The 19,787-nt window shown below is 38.0% G+C and overlaps 1 protein-coding gene across 4 annotated transcripts in view; it reads right to left on the bottom strand.

The window, feature by feature from the left end:
• Positions 1-19,787, bottom strand: part of CBLN4 (cerebellin 4 precursor) — a 117,342-nt gene that overhangs the window by 79,840 nt on the left and 17,715 nt on the right. Inside the window, exon 4 of one of the 4 annotated variants that reach the window (XM_083801591.1) lies at positions 6,902-6,975. The exons of the other annotated variants lie outside the window; for them this stretch is intronic. Coding sequence (XP_083657717.1) covers positions 6,902-6,975 — 74 coding nt within the window. The remainder of the gene's footprint in view (positions 1-6,901; positions 6,976-19,787) is intronic. 4 annotated transcript variants of the gene reach the window in all.

Here is a 19,787-nt window from a genome sequence, read left to right as displayed (position 1 = left end):
ATGCTTAAAAGATATAAAATCAGAACTAATACCTTATTCCTTGTTATCTGTGGATGTTGGATTACAGGCTTCTCAGGAGTGAGGAGGTAGCACTATTTTAATACTTTTTTTTATATAAAAACTCCACAATAACAAAAGATATTGTAGACTGACGAATACCTTCAAACTAATTATCAATCTGAATATGATATGAAGAAAGGCTTTTCAGAGCTTAATTAGAATAAAAATGAATAAAACTGAAAATTAAAGCAAAAAATATAAGAAGACTAAAACAATTTTTGGAAGAAGACAGAAAAAAAGGAATTTAGGAGTAAGGAGCCCTGAACTGCATAATAAGATTCTGGGTTATGTACAAGTATTCCTTTAATTGAAAGGATATTCTGAAATCAAGTACCCCTCCTTATATAGTGGGAATAAATGCCATAGTTTTGCAACCCAAGCCAGGTGTGTATAACACTTCTGAACTTCTAAACTATAAACCAGCACAGCTTGCATACTCTTTTCTATGAATAAAGTTAAAAGCAATAAAGCCCAGATTTGTAGACAGAGACCATCAAGGACGGACACTCTGTGGATGGTGGATGCAGGCTGGTGCACATTGCCCATCTGTCCACCAACAATTCTGCCGGTGATTTGTTACCTGTTGCTTTATGGACCTTCACACCTGAGATAGATGAGCTTCTTCCCCCAGTGTACTCCAAAGAGCCTCTGTCTTCCATGAGTTACATCCCAATAAATATAATCCCATAAGCTTTGAGTACAGGACTTCAGCTCCCGGTCCAGCTTCTGGTTCTCCTAACTCATTCATCATTTTAATCATCTATAAGAAATACTATCCTACTCCAATAACAATAAGCTGCCAGCACAATAAGTGTGACGAACCAAGTATCCACTTTGGAGTATGATTCATAGCTGGCAAATATAGCAGTAGCTTGTGTACGGTCACTGAGCAGTGTGTGCACCACTGCATGCAAACACTGCCTAATTTGGTGCTCATTGAACTTGGAGTGAGATTGGCAGTGAGATTGTGGGAAATCCTGTAATTTAGCAAAACTGTAAATCACAGCTCTTAGGCAGTGGTAAACTCCTTTTTTATTTTTTTTTTATTTTTTTCTTCATCCAGAAAGCCATGACTGTGCTCTTAGTACCCCCTGAATGCAATGGGAGTTGAGCATATTCTTAATATTAATCACATAGGAAATGAGCTTTTTTAAAATCAGAAAATCTATCCAGAGGATGAAAATCAGCTTTTGTTCCCTCAGTTTTGGAACTCAGGAGACTTTTGCAAGCAAAACAGGAGAAAGTTTGGATCCTGATGGCTCAGAACACAGCAAACACAGGCTTCCTTCTACCTCTTCCAGGCTACAGCATCACCTGTGCTAGTACACTCAGCATTGAAAACTGACCATGCTCCAGTTTCTCAGACCTACACAATCACAGCTGAGGAAGTTTAATTTCCAGGCCCCTGTGAATGCTTTCATACTGACTTTAGAAAAGTGGGAAAAAATAGTTTTTGCTGAGTGAAATACTATCTGAATTAGTAAAGGCAGAAGCTGAGGGAGCTCTGGGTGCTGTTCTGGGTGTTAAGATCCTGGGCCCCTTCTCAGTTCTGTCTAATAACTGTCTGAAACCAAGGGGAGAAAATAGCTTCAGGATGAGTTTTTGAGTTTCTTAAAACTTGATACTGCAAATAGCACCTCAGAAGTCAATAGCTTTGCTCTTCAAGAAATACCTATTCAGCAGGGATAAGGGCATAAGAGTCCATCCCAAGGTAGTGGAAAAAGTCTGTTCAATACAGTATTTGTATCCAGTGTGTAATTTGAAAAATACCACATTTTGATAGTACTGCAAGAGTGCAAATTTTTCAATAGACTTGTTATAATTGCCTAGAGTTGCAAAAAGTAGTTTTCATGCAGTCAAAATTGCATTTCATGTTGATTAGCAATATATTTCTCCATAGCTGAAAACGTGGAAAAGGAAGGCAGAGCTATACTTGATTTGCTTTAACTTTTGCCTCTCTGTGAAAAATTGAATGCTATGAGTTACAAATGCAAAGTGGAAAAATCTATCACAACACAGTTTAATTCCATTTAAAAAAAAAAGAGAAAAAAATTAGAGTAGAGTGCCTTGACTTCAGATGGACCAAATTCATCACACTGACCACCTAGTAATTATTCGGGTAATTAAGGGTCTAGTAAATTATTAGAGCTGCAGTCAGACCCCTCTCTGGATACTAAGCAGGCTATTCTGCTTGGGTCCACAGTCCAATCCCTTGCCCATTTAAATGTCTGTTGGCCTAAAAGGCTTCGCCTCTTCCATCTCCCTGGCTCGTGTCCTGGAGAAATACTGCCCCTGTTGCCCTCAGACCCACAATCTGCCTCTCTGTCTCCCACCTCCCCCTGGTTACACTCCCATCTCTCACCAATCAAGCATTAATGCTGCCCTCTCTGGACATTGTTGCTCCTGAAGTGACAGCATCAAAGTCAAGAAAAAGCATTTTCAGGCATTTTTTAATTAAAAACATTGAGAATTTTTGGGGGAGACTTCTGCAATGCTAGCATGGGAGCTGGAACTCTCAGAAATAACTTTAGATTATCAGATGGAAATGCATGATGTTGCTATCTAATCCAATAATGTTTAAAAACAGCTTTTTTGATCAGTTTTCTCTAATAAAAACATGAATTTAGGACTTGGCTGGTACCTTTTATGCATATTGAAAAGATTCCTATTTACATCACTGAGAGCAATATTTTGCCTCAGGTTTGTGAACACAGTGAAAATTGTTTTATTATAATAAAAATTTCAGAGGTACTGAAGTCTTGTTTTATTTATATTAACTTCCCTTCGCATGAGATCCAGAAAACTTTTCAAGTTCAGTGGTTTAAATTTTAAAAATATTTCTTTTCAGCCTGCTCCGTGGAGTTTAGAAAATGCAAACAAAAAACAAAAAACTTTTAAACAAAAAAGTAGGTTCATACAAACACCTGCTTTGTGAGAAGCTGCTTTGTACTGCATAGGTAGAATTTAGATCAGTTCTTCAGTGGGGTCAGAATTTCATCCTAAAGATTTAGGACTCAATACAGAAAGCTTTTTCTCATGAGTGATCTTCGCTGATGTGTCCCAATGACTTATGCTAGCTTGTCACTAATTCTAATAGAAGTACTATTTTCTCTGCTTCTGTATATATAATCACAGCCGAGCTGAAAGAAATTCTTAGGCTAAGTGATGGTTCATATCTGAACCAGAAAAGCAGTTACTACCACACATCATCTGGAATTTGCTGTGACCATTCAAGCCATTAATGAAAAAATTAGAAGAATATCTTAAAATCATATTCTGTAATGGAATCACTGTCTTAGTATATAATTTTAGACTTAGCTATGAGAAAGGCACAATATGTTGCTGTCTACTAGCAAAAATAATATGATGTAATTCTCCATACCTTGGAAAATATATGAACCAGACTAAATTTCTCATAATTGCAGTAGGTAATAAAGTTGCATTTTAATACAAGGAACTAATAGTGAGTGATGTTTTTACAGATGATATACAGCTGTGTTCTCTCTCTCTCTATATATATATATTTAAGTAATAGAGTAAAGCATTTACTTTGAGGTTTTAAATAAGTTGTGAGAATGCAATAAAATACTGACTGGTTTTAAAAATATTTATCCTTTCAAAATATACCCCACAAATGATACAGAAATAAATGGCTTATATAAGACAAGAAATTCTGGCCATCCACTTCAGCAGGTATTTCGTTCTCTTTCTTTCCTTAGTAGCCCAATGGAATGGAACCACACTTGAATCCTGGTTGTGCATAAAACAGTCACTCTGGTGCTCCCAGTTGTGTTATAACTTCCCTGGCAGGCAAATACACAGTGCAGACTGGCAATAAAGCGTGCTCCAAATAGTAAATGTATCAAAGGTACGTTCATCTCTTATTGCTGGAAACAGAATCACAACAGTGGCCCTGGTGGAACTCTGCTCATGAGGACCACCAAAGGCATTGGAGGAGAAAGAACATAAAATTATTTACTGTCTCTGCATATAAAATCTTTTGGCTAATCTTATCTTTTGAGTGAAAATCAAGGGGTCGTTGACTGTATTTTTTTCCTCAAAAATCATAGATGATTAATTAAACCCTATAAGGTTCCCAGCTATATTCTGGTTATGTATTGACCTCAAAGAAAAGCTGCCTCTGGGACTATATCTGAGATACCTGACTTGCAGGAGGAGTTGGCAGCCTTCAGCACTGGCAGTGATAAGTCCAGTGCTGCATTAGAAAAACTGAGTTGGAAACTCTGTTTATTCCTCCTTATTACAGTCTCAGTCTGATTTGAACCTCATTCAAAGAGCTGGAGGTAGATAACATGTCACAGAATACAGAAATATTTCATCTGGAAGGAGCTAGCTCTCAAAGTGACATGATGTGGTGAGGCTGAATCACACGTCTTATCCTGGAATTTATTACCTTCAGTGGCAACTGGGGCCTCCAGATGATATCCGTGTTTTAGAAGACCAAAATTTTATTCTCCTTGGCCAGTATCTGAATCCTAACATTGACTACATTAATGATTTTAGTTTTGTAGAACTTAAAGCTGGGAGAAGGGCTGAAAGGCTTTGGAAGGCCTAGGTAATTTGGACTTCTGCAGTTTGGTAAGATTAAAGGAGTTACAGTATAACCTTTGCACCTAGAAGAGTATAATTAATACAGCAAAATAATTTAATTTCTTATGTCTGAAAACGTGGGCTGGGCACCAAAGTTATTTTGCTGTCACATGTTTTGATAAGCCACACAGAAATAGTTTGAGAGCAAAGGAGATGCAGGCTGAGTGGGGTGGGTTGTTCAGTGGATTGTGTCTTCTCCCTTTCTACCACCTTTCCTAGGGACTGTAGCCAGCGACTGTCAAGAAATCAGGAGAAGGTACCCTCCGTTAGATGTGTAAGCTCTAAAGTACTCTAAAAAGTGATTCAGTGAGTCTTTGAAGAATGTCTTTTTCTATCAGGCTGTGTGAACCAAACAGATGCAGGGAAGCAAGCAAGACACTGAAATTAACTCTGCCTTCATACTTTGGGCAATACTATTTGATATGAGTCCATGCTTCAGACCCTGTGTACACATATGCATAACTAGTCACTGGATCTGAAGCGTACAGTAGCTCCTGTCACTTGTTTACATACGGATTCTCTATGATGCAAAAGGATCAATAAGAAACATAAATTTATATAGTGGTGTATGGCTTTGGAAAGAATTCAAGGCTGTTAACAGTTATAAAGTCCCTACTATTCCTGCACTGGGCTGAGGTTTCCGCCTTGCATGCAGTTCCCATGTATCAACTTACTATCTACTGTTACTGCGTCAACTGCGGTGCTTCTGACCCGTGGTTCAGTAGCTTAATTTTGGATTAAGTAGGATAGCTGCAATGAAACTGAACTTTGGAAGGCTGCAAATGTTGTCCATAGTAATCTTCATATTAATAATAACACTCGTATTAACAAACACTCAAGATGGCAGCTGTTTTCAAAGATATGAAAACTATTTTTGAACAGTCTTAAGTGTATACAATTATAGTACAATAAAATCAACTTTTTGAAAAAATCTAAATTATTTTACTACAAAAAGCTACTTTCAAGAAAACGGTGAGGAAGTATTTTTTTTCTGTATTTGTTAAAAATAAGATGTTTCTGCCATATTATTTATATTTAATCTTACCTCTTATTCATATCTAGAGACAGATTGCCTTAAAGAATGAATTGGCACTACTCCATAAAAGTTAGTGCTGCTATGTCAGTTAACACCTCCTCAGAGTTTAATCCATAAAATATAACATAATTTCAAAAATCATTAAAAAGTGAAAGACATTTCTGGCTCTGCATCCCAAAACATTGTAGTCAAGGGAGCTGCCAGCGCTGTTGATATTCAAAGAGATTTCTATGTTTAAGTGATGATTAACAGCACTTAATGTGTTTATTCTGCTACACATGCATGCACATTACTTCCATTAATACTGATGTGGCTTATGCATTTACTATCTCAGAGATATAGACCCCTTTAAAAATGAGGTTATTCATTTTCTCTATCCATAAAGTCTGACTTGGTAAAATTACAAACGTATAAAAATCTACTGCAGCTTTGATTCATGTTAGTTCAGAATCTCGTGCATTAAGCTGATGATGGAGAGGGTGGGTACTTGTCTCCTGCCTATGTGTACTATGGGTAAAGCACTATAATACCTACAACACTTTAACTTTTGGATCAGGATCCCAAATTTGGATCTATTCCTAGAAAACATTGTCATTTTTATCTGCATCTTGAACCACCTAAATAGTTTCAGAGATGAGCAATTCTGACTGCTTTGGAAAAGACAACAAATAACTGCATCCATACTGGACTTTGGCATCAGGAAGCATCACAGCATCTCATCTGTCAGTGGCTGACCCCTCTGGATTTGTGCATGCATCCATCTGCAATGCAGGGGAAGTACAGAACAGCTCAGAATAAGTCTCATGAGGTACAGCACATTAGTAAGGGAGTTGCCAGTACTGGCTGGGAAGGGAATGGCCAGCATTTACCTCTCTTACTTTATGTTACTCTGTGGTCACCTGAGGAATTGCCTCATAAAAATCCTTCCTTCTTTTTTTTTTTTTTTTTTTTTCTTAAAGGGAAGCAAGGGTCACTTTTTTGCTATAATAAACAAAGGGTAGCAGAACACAGCTCATTTTGGATGGAGCACACCTACCCAGTTCAGTTCCACCCTCTGCATGGGGAGCCGAGACAGAGGCCCAGGAACGTGCCCTTGGTCCCATGTTGGTGCTACTCTCCCTCTCCCTGTTGAAGGTTTTCACTTCTCAACAAGAGGTAGATTTAATGCTTACATGGGATGGAGCAAAGTCTTACCTTGAGGAGAGGCATTCCAAAACCATCTTCTCTTTTTTTGTCTACATGCAGTTTGGGGCAGGTGCAGTTGAGACCTTAGGTGACAAAGTAAACAGTTAATAATTAATTCTTTTCTTTTTTTCTTTTAAAGGGTTTTGGGGGGGGGAGGAGGAAGCTGATAAAGCCAATAAAAGAGTGCAGCATAGAGAAGGTGATAGACATGAAAAGAATGAGAAACAAGGAATGCTGTATTCTATTATTTTTCTATTAATTTCCTACATAAATATTCAATTTTCTTCACAAACTTTGTATTTTACTGGTATCAGTGGTGGACAAGAAGTAACCAGATCAATGTGTGTTCATTTAGCCTTATTAATTACAGGAGATATTTATCTGAAAGGCCTCCAGAAACTGTCTGATTCATTATCTCAGTTTACAGTGAAGAGCTCCTATTATTTGTTCTGAAGTAGGAATGGCCAAAATCCACTTTAAATATAACAATGTGAAATCTATTACAAAAGTTAGACAAGAAAAAGGCTTAGAGGTTCGATTCTCAAATTGTTAGGATGTAAAATACTGCTCTTAGTTTGCATGCACAGTGATTGTATATGCCAAGTGAGTAACAGAAAATATGCAAATGGATGGTTAGGTCTGCAATTACTGATTGGGATGCACAGATATGGGAATTGCTTAATCAGTTTAGGAAAGCAATTACACATGCATTTTATGAACTGCATATCTCAACTTCATGGAAATCAGTCTCTTGAATTATCTAATCTGGGGACGGTGAGTGACTGTTCTGTGATATATGCAATATTATCTCATACCTTTAAGATTCTTGTACTTTGTTACTTGAATCTTATATCTTTCATCCCCAGAAAGTTTCCAGCTGTGCTTTTAAATATGAAAGAACAGTACAAAGCTATGATGATCATATCTCTCATGTTATTCCTGTCTCATAAGTCTGTAATATGTGATTATAAAATTGCTTATGCTATTCCTGAAGCAAAAACCCTTTGGTGGTCATTTGTTCAGACAATCAGAGTCAAGTCTATGTCTTGCATTGCTGAAGATGGATCCAGCAGGACCTGGAGGAGTAGACGTTCATCATCAGTCACTCTCTCTAGTTTGGATGTTTTTGCTGCCTTCTGATTTCTGCAAGCCCTGCTTTCTCTCTGAGATCAGAGGGATTTAGTGAACAGCGCTGTTTAAATGAATTCAGCTGACGTAACTCCACAAGATTAGCAAGGTAACTATCAATAAGTTATCAATCCAAGGGAAAACAATTTCTATTCACAATGGGAAGCACAAAGGGCAGAGCTTTTTTCTGTTTCTTTTCTTCCCCCCGCCCCCCCCCCTTTTTTTTTTGGAGCAGAAAGCATTAAAAATGTCTACACATGTAAGAGCTGGAGAAATCTGTGCTTATATGCCTATTTCAAATGCGACTCAAGTATATAAGAACCCAGAACTCCCTGACTCATACCTGCTTGCATCCTACCAGCGTAAATTTCATCTAGGAATATTTTATAATGCTGACAGAATAACATTTCTATGATTACTAATACAGCAGTGAGGTATATTTTCATGTTACAATGGCTTCCTGAATATAGGTGCTACACAATAACTACATATATCTTCCAGAAATAAAATGTATGTTTATTTACCAACTGTTAATTAATTGACTAGCTGGTTTTGTGTAGTATTTTACGTTCAAGTGAAGTTATTAGTAGAAAATAGTTCAGGCTACTGGAAATTTTTCACCTCTTTTTATTTATTATTCTTCCCTTTTTCAGTATGCTTAAAAGTTTGCCATCAAATCACTACAATTAGGAATTACTTAGCATTAATTAATGTATCAGTGTAAATAGATACAAAAATTGAGTGGGAAGCTTCACTTCAAAGACTTGCATATTATTCATTGAGGTCGATTTGCCCTAGTTTAGTATGTTCATGGGTTCGTTTTATTTCTATTAAATGCAAACATATTCAATGAAGAACATTTTCATTCAAAACTTAAAGATTTGTTCTCTGATTTATCCCAGTGGAATTTAGGAGCAATTCTAGCTCTACCCTAGGAAGCCAAATGATGCATCTCAGTTTGGGGCCAGGATAATCATGCCTTTCATAGCTCAGATTAAAAAAAAATAATAGAACTGTATATATTATTATCGTTAGTATTACCCTTCTTGCCAAAGCAGAGCTATGGTCATATAAAACTCTCCCTGAAATCTTTGCTGGTACTTCAGGAGATGAGCACTCTGCTGCTCTCCAAAAATACTAAAATAGATCAACCACTGAGTTTTTGTAAGTTCATCTTCTCTGTGGACTCTAACAATTTAATAAATTTTCTAGTGCCAGCCTGAACTCTCCTTCCAGCTACAGCTGATACAACACTGAGAGCTCTTCTTATTTTTTAATGGCTAAATCAATTTCTTTTAGTCTTTCCAATACTGCTAAATCACTCTGCATGACAGTTTAGAGCAGGAAAACTGAAGAGCATATGCCACATGGAAACCCAGCCCTTCCCCTTCTCCCTGCCTTTCTGTGCTTGCAAATATAATTGATTTGGCAACAGTTGTAGCCACGTGGTGACTGGGTCTTCCCACGGAGCTGAAGAAATGTCTGGGAGCCTCACCAAATACCTCTCCCAACACATCTGAATGTGTGGAAAAGCATGAGGAATTTCTGCACAGCCTGGTGTAGCTCAGGGACCTCGCAACAGCACTGTGAAGCCAGCGTTGCTCAGGGGCTGAACTGATTATTCCTGCCAGGGCTCTGTGTTACACACAGGATTTTCTTCCTGTAGCTTTCAGAACTGCACACCAAAACGTGGCAGTCTCAGCAAAAAGTCACCCAAATTTAAAATGTTCTCACAACTATCCCCAAGCACTTATAGCTTGATATGTTCTGATTTTCTTTGTGAAAGAATGTCTTTCTCCTTTTCCCCATAAGGTGCAACTCATGCCATTTGCTAAAATTGTCCGAAGCTATTACCATATACACAATAAAAAATCAGAGCCTCCTTGGGAACGCCTGATGAGAAAAATCTGCGTTCTGCCTCCTCCCCTTTCTCTCAGCGAGCTCAAACGAAATAGTTTCCTCTCTCTATCATATTGTGAAAGAGTCAATATGTAATCATAGGAAAGTCCCTACACAATATGATTCCTACAGACCCCTGCAGGCTCAAATAAAATGTGAGGTCCTTTTCTACATATTGATTGCATGACGTTACCTACCAGAACAGTGGCTGCACCACAAAGCAATGTTTCTCCCAAGGGAATAGCTGCTGATGATTTTGGAGACCCAGTTGTCACACCTGTGAGATAAGCTAGTTTTGTGCACTGCGAGAGGCAGAAATTTATTCTCTTTCTAGAAGTTAGGTGACAGATCCTCAAATGACAGAAATTGCCCTGGTTCTGCTGAAGTCGGTGAAGCTTCAGTGGTTTGAACCAGTTGGGAAGCGCATGAAATTGAGATAATTTATTCTTTAATCTAAGATTTCCCTCTGCTCAGCCAGGTTAGAAATTCCACTGAAGAGTAGGGGCCCTCACATGGGGTAAACTTCTGATTTATTAAATAGATTTGTTTTTTTCTAAGATGAATGATTATGGGGGTGGGGAAGACTATCAAATATCCAAAAGTTTTCTATTTGTCAATCCGTCTGCACGCAAAAGGAAAAAAATACGAGCTTCTCCATCGATATGTATTATATCAAATATTCAACTACCATTTCTCGCAATGTGGCATGTAAAATAGTACCATTGATCTTGGATCAAATAGTTTGTATTATCAGATTACAACTGAAATCTGCAAGTGGCAAAAAAATATGCTTAAACAACAGGGAAATCTATATAGCAATTGTTGTATAATGAGGAAGTTCAATAGCAGATTGTTGCATATAAAATACTTCAATGCTAACTGCCTACTTTAAAAAATTGTTGCAAAATTGGGTTTATAATTAAATTATAATTATAAGCAAGCATGAAATAGTGATTATTCTCAGATAAATTTGTATATTTTATTTTTGCAGTTCTGAGCTTCTTTCTCTGTGACTCATCTTTGAGGGTTACTGAGCTCCTTGTTTTGCACAGAGGATTCAACCTCTCAAATTGATTTGTGTTCTAGTGTTTATATAATATATTGTACATTTCTGCTGAGCTGTCTTTCGTGAATATGGACATTTTTAGACACACCTAATTTGAAAAAAAAAAAAATGATGGAGAAAAATATGTTCCCTTTCTATGTGCTAAAAGTCAATGACCTCTGGTTAGGGAAATCGGGTTCGGATATCCCATTAAAGTAAGATGACATGGCTGCTGGAGCTGTGTAGCCTAGCAATTGTAAACCCCTGCCTGTTTAACTCCTAATGGAATATTAGCTGTTGGTCTTGGCACAGCATTTCCAGAAGTATAACTGTTATAACTGTGTGGATTCATGGGATAAATAGGTAGGCAACATTGTTCCCCTCACAGGTCCCATTGTCCCCTCACAGGGACAATGCTGTGTTTGATGCTGAGGAAGATGCTGAGCCTCCGAGTGAGATCTAGGATAGGGGAAAGACAGCATGTCTGGTACTTGCTTTCACACAGAGCAAAAATCCAGCTGACTGGATCAAGATCACAAGTGAAAAGCCTCTTTCCTTCTTTGCCTTTTGATGAAAAGGCCCAGACAGTGTCTGGACCTGACCTGTACTGCTCAGCTCTTAGAGGAATAGCCGTTTTGTAACAAGCCATTTTTGAAGCTGTGACTCACAAGGTGCTTGCTGGCTTTGGCTGTTTAGTGACAACTGAAATGACAGAGGAGAATAATCCCTTCTTCTTGAGTTATGAGAGAAGTCCTGCAAGGTAGCAGTAGTTGTGATTGGTTGTTGGAACTGGCCTGAGTCCTCCATCCTGCCTGTCCCCTTACAATAGTGCTTGTATGGGGGCAAAACATCCCTGGGACTTCAGAGAAAATTCCCATTGAAAATGGGAGCCTTTACCCACCCTACTGCTTGGTACTCAGGCACTGGTCTACGTTCCTCTTCATGCCACGCAGAGCACCAACCTCTGCAGCAGCATCCATGCGTAGAGCAGATCCAGAGCCAACAGCCTTGAATTTTATCCCTAATGCTTTTTTTCTCAGTTCTGACTGTTTTATAAATGTTATTTAGTGTATTTTAAAGTGCGAACAGTGCAATATTTGCAGTCATATTATATGCCAGCACACAGGATAGAAAGCTACAGCACAAGAGATGAATAATCTGCTGTGTAAAGGCTTGTTTCCTGTCATTTCCTCATAGCCCTGTACTCTTGTGTTGACATTTGCATTTATACTTGCTTTCACAGTGGGGAACCTGCAGCTACAACTCCCTTGTTTTAAGAAGTCTGCAGTCCTCACTTGGCTGTGGAGAGCTGACACATTGCTAACAGCACGCAGGAGCTGAAGGCTCTGCCAGACTTAGCAGCTCCGCTCAGGTTATTCTGCTTCCTCCAGCAAGCTTCACCACTGTTACTCAGTGCATAAACCAGCCTCACCTCTTGAGCTGTGCACAAAATAAATTAAACCATTAATGTCAATAGGCGTTATTCACACCCATGGAGACAAATAGCCCTTTCAGTTCTTTACATGCATGCAGAAATCTTGAAGTATTCTTTTTAATGCTGCAATTTAACGACAGATCTCATATGTGTCATCAGACCTGTTCCTCCTTCCTCCCCGTTCAGACTACACAAGAATGGCCTATATTTGGTCCTTTGAAACAGCCGTGGGGCCAGCAACGTGTTACTAGATGAGTGTCCTTTTTTCTTTTTCCTTCTCTTTTTTTTTTCATACAAACACAATGTCACAGCAATTCCATTCACTGGGAAAATACCTCATTTCTCATATTAGTACTATTTGGGTAGTAAGTCGTAATTTAGCTACTTCCTCCTAATAGCTCCAGCTGCAAGGCTGAAGGCAAAAGGTAACACATTCATTTTTGACAAATCTGGATGAGCTTTTTCACAGACAAGGTGGAGCACATCTAAGATAAGATACACTGGCTGCAGCAAGAGAATGGGAGTCTGCCCTCCTGGGCTCTGCCTCTGATGGTGGTGTGCTACCTAACATGGAGCTCATCTAACCCCATCTGTAACACTTTTGTCTTAAGGATGTTGTGCATCCCTTCTGGGTTATTCTACATCACTGCTCTTTCTAGGGCTCCAGCTATCACAGATGTGAAATGCAAAGGAATGAGCTAGGGAACAAACCCCATCTTGTCCAGGAGGGGGAAAATTCGCTGCAAGTGAAGCTGCTTTGAGCTGCCCTGTCTGAGCTTTCTGATGAGGAGGGTAAAACTTTCATGTACTGCAACTTCAGTGCCTCAAACTGAAATCGAGCTATATAGCCAGCGGTGATACAAACTCTCTCTCCCCTACATCTCAAATACAGAGAATGATAATTTATTTAATACATGTAATATAGTTCCAGTAGCTAGGATTAATGTTGTCTTGCTCCTGTCAAATACAGTAGGTACACTTAGATGGAAATATTTCGACCTCCAGGAGTACATCAGCACTCTTACACTGGAAAATCTAAGCAGGCCCTGTTACTTTATGCATATTCCTACTGTCTGTTAGGAGGCAGGATCCTCTATTAAACCTAATCACATTAGCTGTTTCTCTGTGAAAATCTTTGTGAACGTACCAGTTTCGGTCTTGCGGTCCCTGGCATTGCTAGGGCCCACTTCTGCCATAAAACCAGAAATGGGTAGGACTGATACAGATTTCCAAAATCTCAATTTTATTTATAGACAGTCTGGTTTAATTATTTATCATCCCTGTTTTATTAAATATAAAACACTTTTGCATGTGAAAGAGAATAAACACAATCCCTTGTGGAAGATAATGAACATAATAAAATAAATCAGTGTGCAAGTAAAGCATCCTTTGGTTGGATGCTCTTTTATTTACATCCTTGTGATATGAATCTTTGTCTTTCTGCTCTGCTGAAAGATGATTTAATTCTCTCTATCTCTCTTTTTCCCTCTTCCTCCTGCACTCTCCATTAGCACCATCCAAATCCCTCACATTGCATTAGAGGCTTGTTTTATTTATAATTAAGCAGTGATGCAGTCATATGTATTGTTGCATTTGAAAGATGCTCTTGGCTATGTTTGAAAGCTGTGGAGTCTGAGCAGGGTGCATTAAGGTTAATTACCTAATAATTTACAGTATAAAATGCAGCTACAGACACTTTGATTTTCACTAATTGTGGCCCTGAACAAAGTAAATAAGAATTTGCTCATATTCAAACACTATGACTGTCAAAAAATCTTTAAGGCATTTGTGATGCCCTTTTTTTCTCCTTGGCTTCAGTGGCACATGAGCAGCCTTTAGGAGGGCATCATCCAGAGTCCTGGAAACTCACCATATTCATTTTGTAATGATTTTCCTTTCTTAATATAATTCAGATGTCAAAAGTAGACTAGTTGACTGTTATTGAATTATAGGATATCAAATGTGTTATGCTATAGAGGCAATACTAATAGGGTTTGATGATATAAGAAAGACAATTTTGAGGGTCCCAGGACAAAGTGGAAAGACATGAAGCCACTAGCATGAATTGGGAGCTAGAGAACTCTTAAACTACAGGATCTTACTCTCTTTCCTGAGACTGTACAAAAGCATATCGTCCTGATCTCCAGGTAGAATAAATCAGAGTAGGTTCACTGATTTCATAAAAACAGTCAATGTTAAAGGAAGCGTGCTTAATTGTGCTAATATGTATATGCCATTCAATCTGTAAGTCTGCTATCAGCACAGTGTGTTTTCTATGATAACTGCTGTTCTGTTAGGAAGACCCAAAGTCACCAAACACACAGCCCTTGCTCACAGTCATCCTCTTGAAGATATTCTCAAATCAGAGCATATGGAGAGCAAACGTTTCTAACTCCTACTTCATGTCTTACTGACAGCTTGCTCTAGTGATTCTCAGATGAGTGTAATCAGCTCAGCTCTGTATAGGACAGCATAGAGCAAACCCAAATACCTATATGGGAAAGGATGATAATCTTCTGACCAGCCTCTGTACTTGGCTTGTCTTACCTTCAACAAAAATATTCAGTAATTCACGTTGCCATGATAATTCATTACATTTTTTCTCTGTCAGAAACCAGTATTTTGGTTCCTTTGTTTCATTTTGTTTTGTTTTTACGTTAGATGTATCATTTGGAGTTTAAAAGTTCGTAAAATTTAGTGGTATAATTTCATATTTCCTAGTTCAAGTCTTGCTACAGTTTTCCTCTTATCTCCACTATGATGAATTTTACTCCTTTGCACAGCATCAGTGCAAGGATTTTGATTCTCTGAATCCCTGGTTAACTCACCCCTCCATACAGGAGTGAGCTTCATTCAAAAGCTTTGGGTTTCTTTGTTTTCTTATAGCTTCCTTTTTTTCATGCTGACTATGTAGAGTGGCTGTGAAAGTATTTAGTGTATTTTTGAATACTATAAATAGATGCATTTCACACCCTGTAGCAAGCTCACAGATCATTTCTGTTAGGTGTAAGTGGTGTGTAAAAGCATTAATTACATTTAATAAATATTAATGTTTTTAAGAATGAACATCTCTAGCCCTCCAGATTTCTGAGCTCAGGTTAAAGCAGCACGCAGAAACCATGAACAGCAGAAACCGAAAATACCTCTCCTCAAAAGGCATCAGCCTTCCTTTACAAGAAGGATAAAAAGATCAGACTTCAACATTTCATGCTGCAGATGGTCAAATGCTCCTCTTTCTTTTTCCTGTAATTCTTTTTGGTGTTCAAAATCCATTCAGAAATTTTCCATTAAAGGTTTCTCAGAAGTTTCAGTCCAGAATGAAATAGGCATTCTTCTTTCGGCTGCATTCCAGTCTAATAACTTGAATTAAAAACTTAGGTCCTTTCAATTTCTTACATAGGAAAATTAGAGTTATTTGGAGCACAGAGGCCCCTCACTACAACCACCACTATCTAACATTTCTTAAATTCTTTTGGAGAAACTTGTAACAAAATGAAATGGGGAGAATATAAAGAATTCTCTTTTTTCCTTATTTTATTGCAGGAAAAAGCTGGTGGAAGGCCAAAAAAAGAAAAAGAAAGAAAAAGGGGGACTAGGGCTGGCTGAGAATGCATTCGTATTTATTACATGTATATATTAAGTACACATTCACATACATTGAATGAAAACACCTAACATAATAAGAGGATGAGTTGGGGATCGGGTTTGGATTGTTTGTATGTTTGTGGTGAATTTTCTCCAACATTTTTTACAAGAAAGTCTTAGAAAAGTGAGACAAGGAGGAGCTTACCATAGGCTAGTAATTTTTCATAATTCCATGAGCAACAGGAGGAAGGAAAAAGAGAATATTTTAAAAGAATAAGAGAAGCTAACTCAAGGAGGCCCAGGAATTCCATATGATAGTTTCTAATTAGTTGCAGTTAATTAGAAAAAATAATCTAGAATGTATACAGAAAAGTGATGAGCTTTGTTTTACCATATTATAAAGCTTTCACTATCAAGGATCAAAAGACACTAATTCATGAAGATTCATTCTAACCAAAATTGTTAAACTCAGGGTGATTTATTGAGAAGAGACCTTAGCAAACAAGGCAGTCACTTCATCTTTAAAATACTGTTGTTACTTCCAGTGTTGAACTGTGCAATCCTTATATTTAAAGGGAAATCAATATCATTGATTAAACAAAATAAAAGTTGCTCCATAAAAAACTAAACCTGGCTGTTGGAAAAAAAAAATACATTTTTTTAAATCAAATTGATAAAAATCAGTTTGAGTTTCTTATAACTAGACATGATGACTAAAATGCACAATGAGAAGGCAAGAATTGCACATTTAATCAGGAAACATATACTACTGCTTTGAAAAAGCTTCTTATGTCCTTGCTTCTTTCTCATGCAAACATCTCACTGCAGCAAGTAATGTGCTGGGGGCTTTTATTTAAGTGTAACGTTTTAATGGATTTTTTTTCCTCCTCCAGAAGATGCATACAGCAGTCAATCACATTAGTGTCAAAATCCTAACCACAGTAAAACAGCTTAGTGCAATTCTTGAAGGCACGGCCCTCAGATTTAGCTTCATGTGTCTTCATAATATGGTCACGGACTTCCATTCAGTAGCACTTACACCGAACACCTTTTATATTGGAAGGAGATTTAGCAGTGTCAGTATTGCTGACAGAACTAAAGGGCTATTTTTCAAGTTTATTAGTGTTATTCCACCCTAGCACTGACTTTCTGTTTTAATAGTTTTATCAGTCTTACAGAAGCTGACATTAGATAATTAAACTAGCATCTAGATCACCAATGTAAATGAACAATGGTATATTTAAAGGCACGGAATAAAATAAATTATGATCTAGCCTGGCGTAAAATTTTGGGTGCAAAGTGGTTTCTAGTAAATTTGTTTAAGGAGGTTCTTTTTTTAAGACAACACACTTCATTAAAAAAAAAAAAAAGTCTGTCCAAGATGCTTTAATTATCTTTATTTTACATTGTTTGTCTTTGAGAAATCATAGTAAAGAAGCTGCATTGAATGCTTTTATCTGAAGCAATAAACTTCCAAGATGATCAAGAATAATTAATCTCATTGCTTAAAAGTAAGGGCTTCCAGTAGAATATATGGGCCTTGAAATTTTTGTTATGCATAAACCCTACAAGTGAATGCCATAATTAAACATCAGGATTATATTTTCATTACATTCTTAAAATTTTCATTAAAACTGGAATAAGGAAAAAATACAACAAAAGCTAACACTTGAATAAAAGTGCTGACATATCCCAAGACTGAGGTATGTAAGAACTAGGATGATAATGTCATAAATACAGTTCTTTCACATTTGTCAGAAGAGCTATTAACTTGAAATTTTAAAAGACAGTAAATTCTCCAGAAAAAAAAAAAAAAAAAAAGCGCCAGGGTTTTGGGGTTTTGCACTTTGCAAAGAAATGGTATCAAAGCCTCTTTTATAACACAGTTAAATCACCACCATTTGTTTCTGAGTTATAAAGCAATTAAACGGTCTTAGGCAGCGGCATGGATGGACTCAGTTATGGCCCAGTTTGCAACACTGCGAGGCAAAAAAGATCTCAGTTTTCACCTGAGACTTGACGTGTTAGCAAAGTCCTCTCTGCATCTTACAGAAGGGTGAAACAGCACCACGAGAAAAGCTGCCACATAACACAAGCCGGTGTCTGTTTTGCCAGATGTTGCTGCTGCTGCTCTGCTTCATAAAAGACAATGAGACAGGGTTTATTTTTACCAGAGTCAAGAAAAGCTGCAGATCCTTGCAGGGCTGAATCCTAAAGACCTTGCACAGCTAAATCCATAGGTGTTGGTGAGGACAGGAAGGGACTGGTGGAGAACACCAGAGTTTAACTAACAAATGACTTCCAAAGGACTCAGCTTTCCAGATTCTTACTGGCTGGTATTTTTCAAACATCGGCCTGAAGATTTCTAGTAACCAGGGCCAGTGTTTGAATTTTCTTCACCAGGGCTGTTTTTTTAAGAAACTACCTGCAACCTTCAATTCTTCTTATTTATAAAAGGTTTTAGCTGATTACCCTGAAATGTTATTTTTGTACTTTTAGCCTTCAATTTTGACCTATAATCTGCCCATTCAGAACCGGACTACACGTGGGTTATGATCCAGCATTAAGATTTCAGCTAGCAGCAAGGCTTTTTCCTAATAGTATTACACCAGTACCAAATTTTCTTGTTACATGAGGTCTCTTGTTCATAGTACTTTTAGCCCTTGGAGTCCCTCTCAAACATGAAAATATCTATTCCCATATGACGGTAAAGCCATTTTTAAACTATATAATCCTCAATTACTTAGTCAGACGTGGTAGTTATTATGGCTCTGTTGAGTGAACTCAAACAGACACGGATGCGTTCACCTGTTTTTACTTCGGGCGTTGAAGACACTGAGCTGTGACCTGACAGAAATGGGAAGCAGGCCGGATTCTTCTCTGAGGCGGATTTTCTGTAACCCCTCTCCTGTTCTGTACAGCTCTTTGCCTTCTTCTACTCTGTCCAACAACTTGCCTCAGTGTGGCAATCTGCAGGAGAGCAGCCTTAGTAAATAGGCTGAAGATTTATCAGTAACCTGCTATTTATTTGAGACTGTGCTATCTGTGCCTACACCATGCATTCAGAAAACCTCGGCAGACAGCAGAGAGCAGAACTTTGTGAAAGCAATCAGCAGGATGCAACGGGGATGCTGAGTGCATCAGTGGCTCGATATATCTTGGTTAACAATTAGGACTAATTTCCTTGACGTGCAACTGAGTTCCTTGAAATGCAGCTTTTCTAAGCTCTGGCCACATACTGAATGCCTGAAGTATCCAGAAAGGATGAGGCAAACAACTTCATTTGTTAGCACCATAATGAAAGCAAATGCCAATCTCCCCCACACAGAAATACCAGATCAACTTCTCTGCATCCTTGTTTTCAAGCCTGTTAATTTGACTTCTGTTTTATAGGCTCTGCAGTCTTTCTCATAAAGAAAATAGCTTATCCGTGATGCTGAAATGCCATCACATCTAGGTCTGGAGAAAGAAAACATGGCTCAGTTCCAGGTTAGGAATAGGCTAAGTCTATATAGGTTTCAAATCCCAATTCAAAAGAAAGTACCTCACTCTCTTCCTGAGAAACTGCAGACCCAGTAAATGGAAGGCTTTAGCCAAAGACTCGTGTAAGCAAGTAAGAAGATTTTAGCCATGTCAAATGGAAAGCAGAAATAAGCCGAGCTGGCCCAATTCACAAATCAGCAAGTTAGACACTTGTGAATCAGCCTCTGAATTTGCAAATGCTTTGCATTTAAAACTGTTGAACGAGTGTCATGAACAAACTCTTGTTCTGGAAAGGAACCAAATACCTGGTTCAGTCCCAG

The sequence above is a fragment of the Anser anser genome, assembly GCF_964211835.1.
Source record: "Anser anser genome assembly, chromosome: 16".
Lineage (NCBI taxonomy): Eukaryota > Metazoa > Chordata > Aves > Anseriformes > Anatidae > Anser > Anser anser.
Note: the sequence above shows the minus strand (reverse complement) of the source record. Positions and strands in the feature narration are given on the sequence as shown.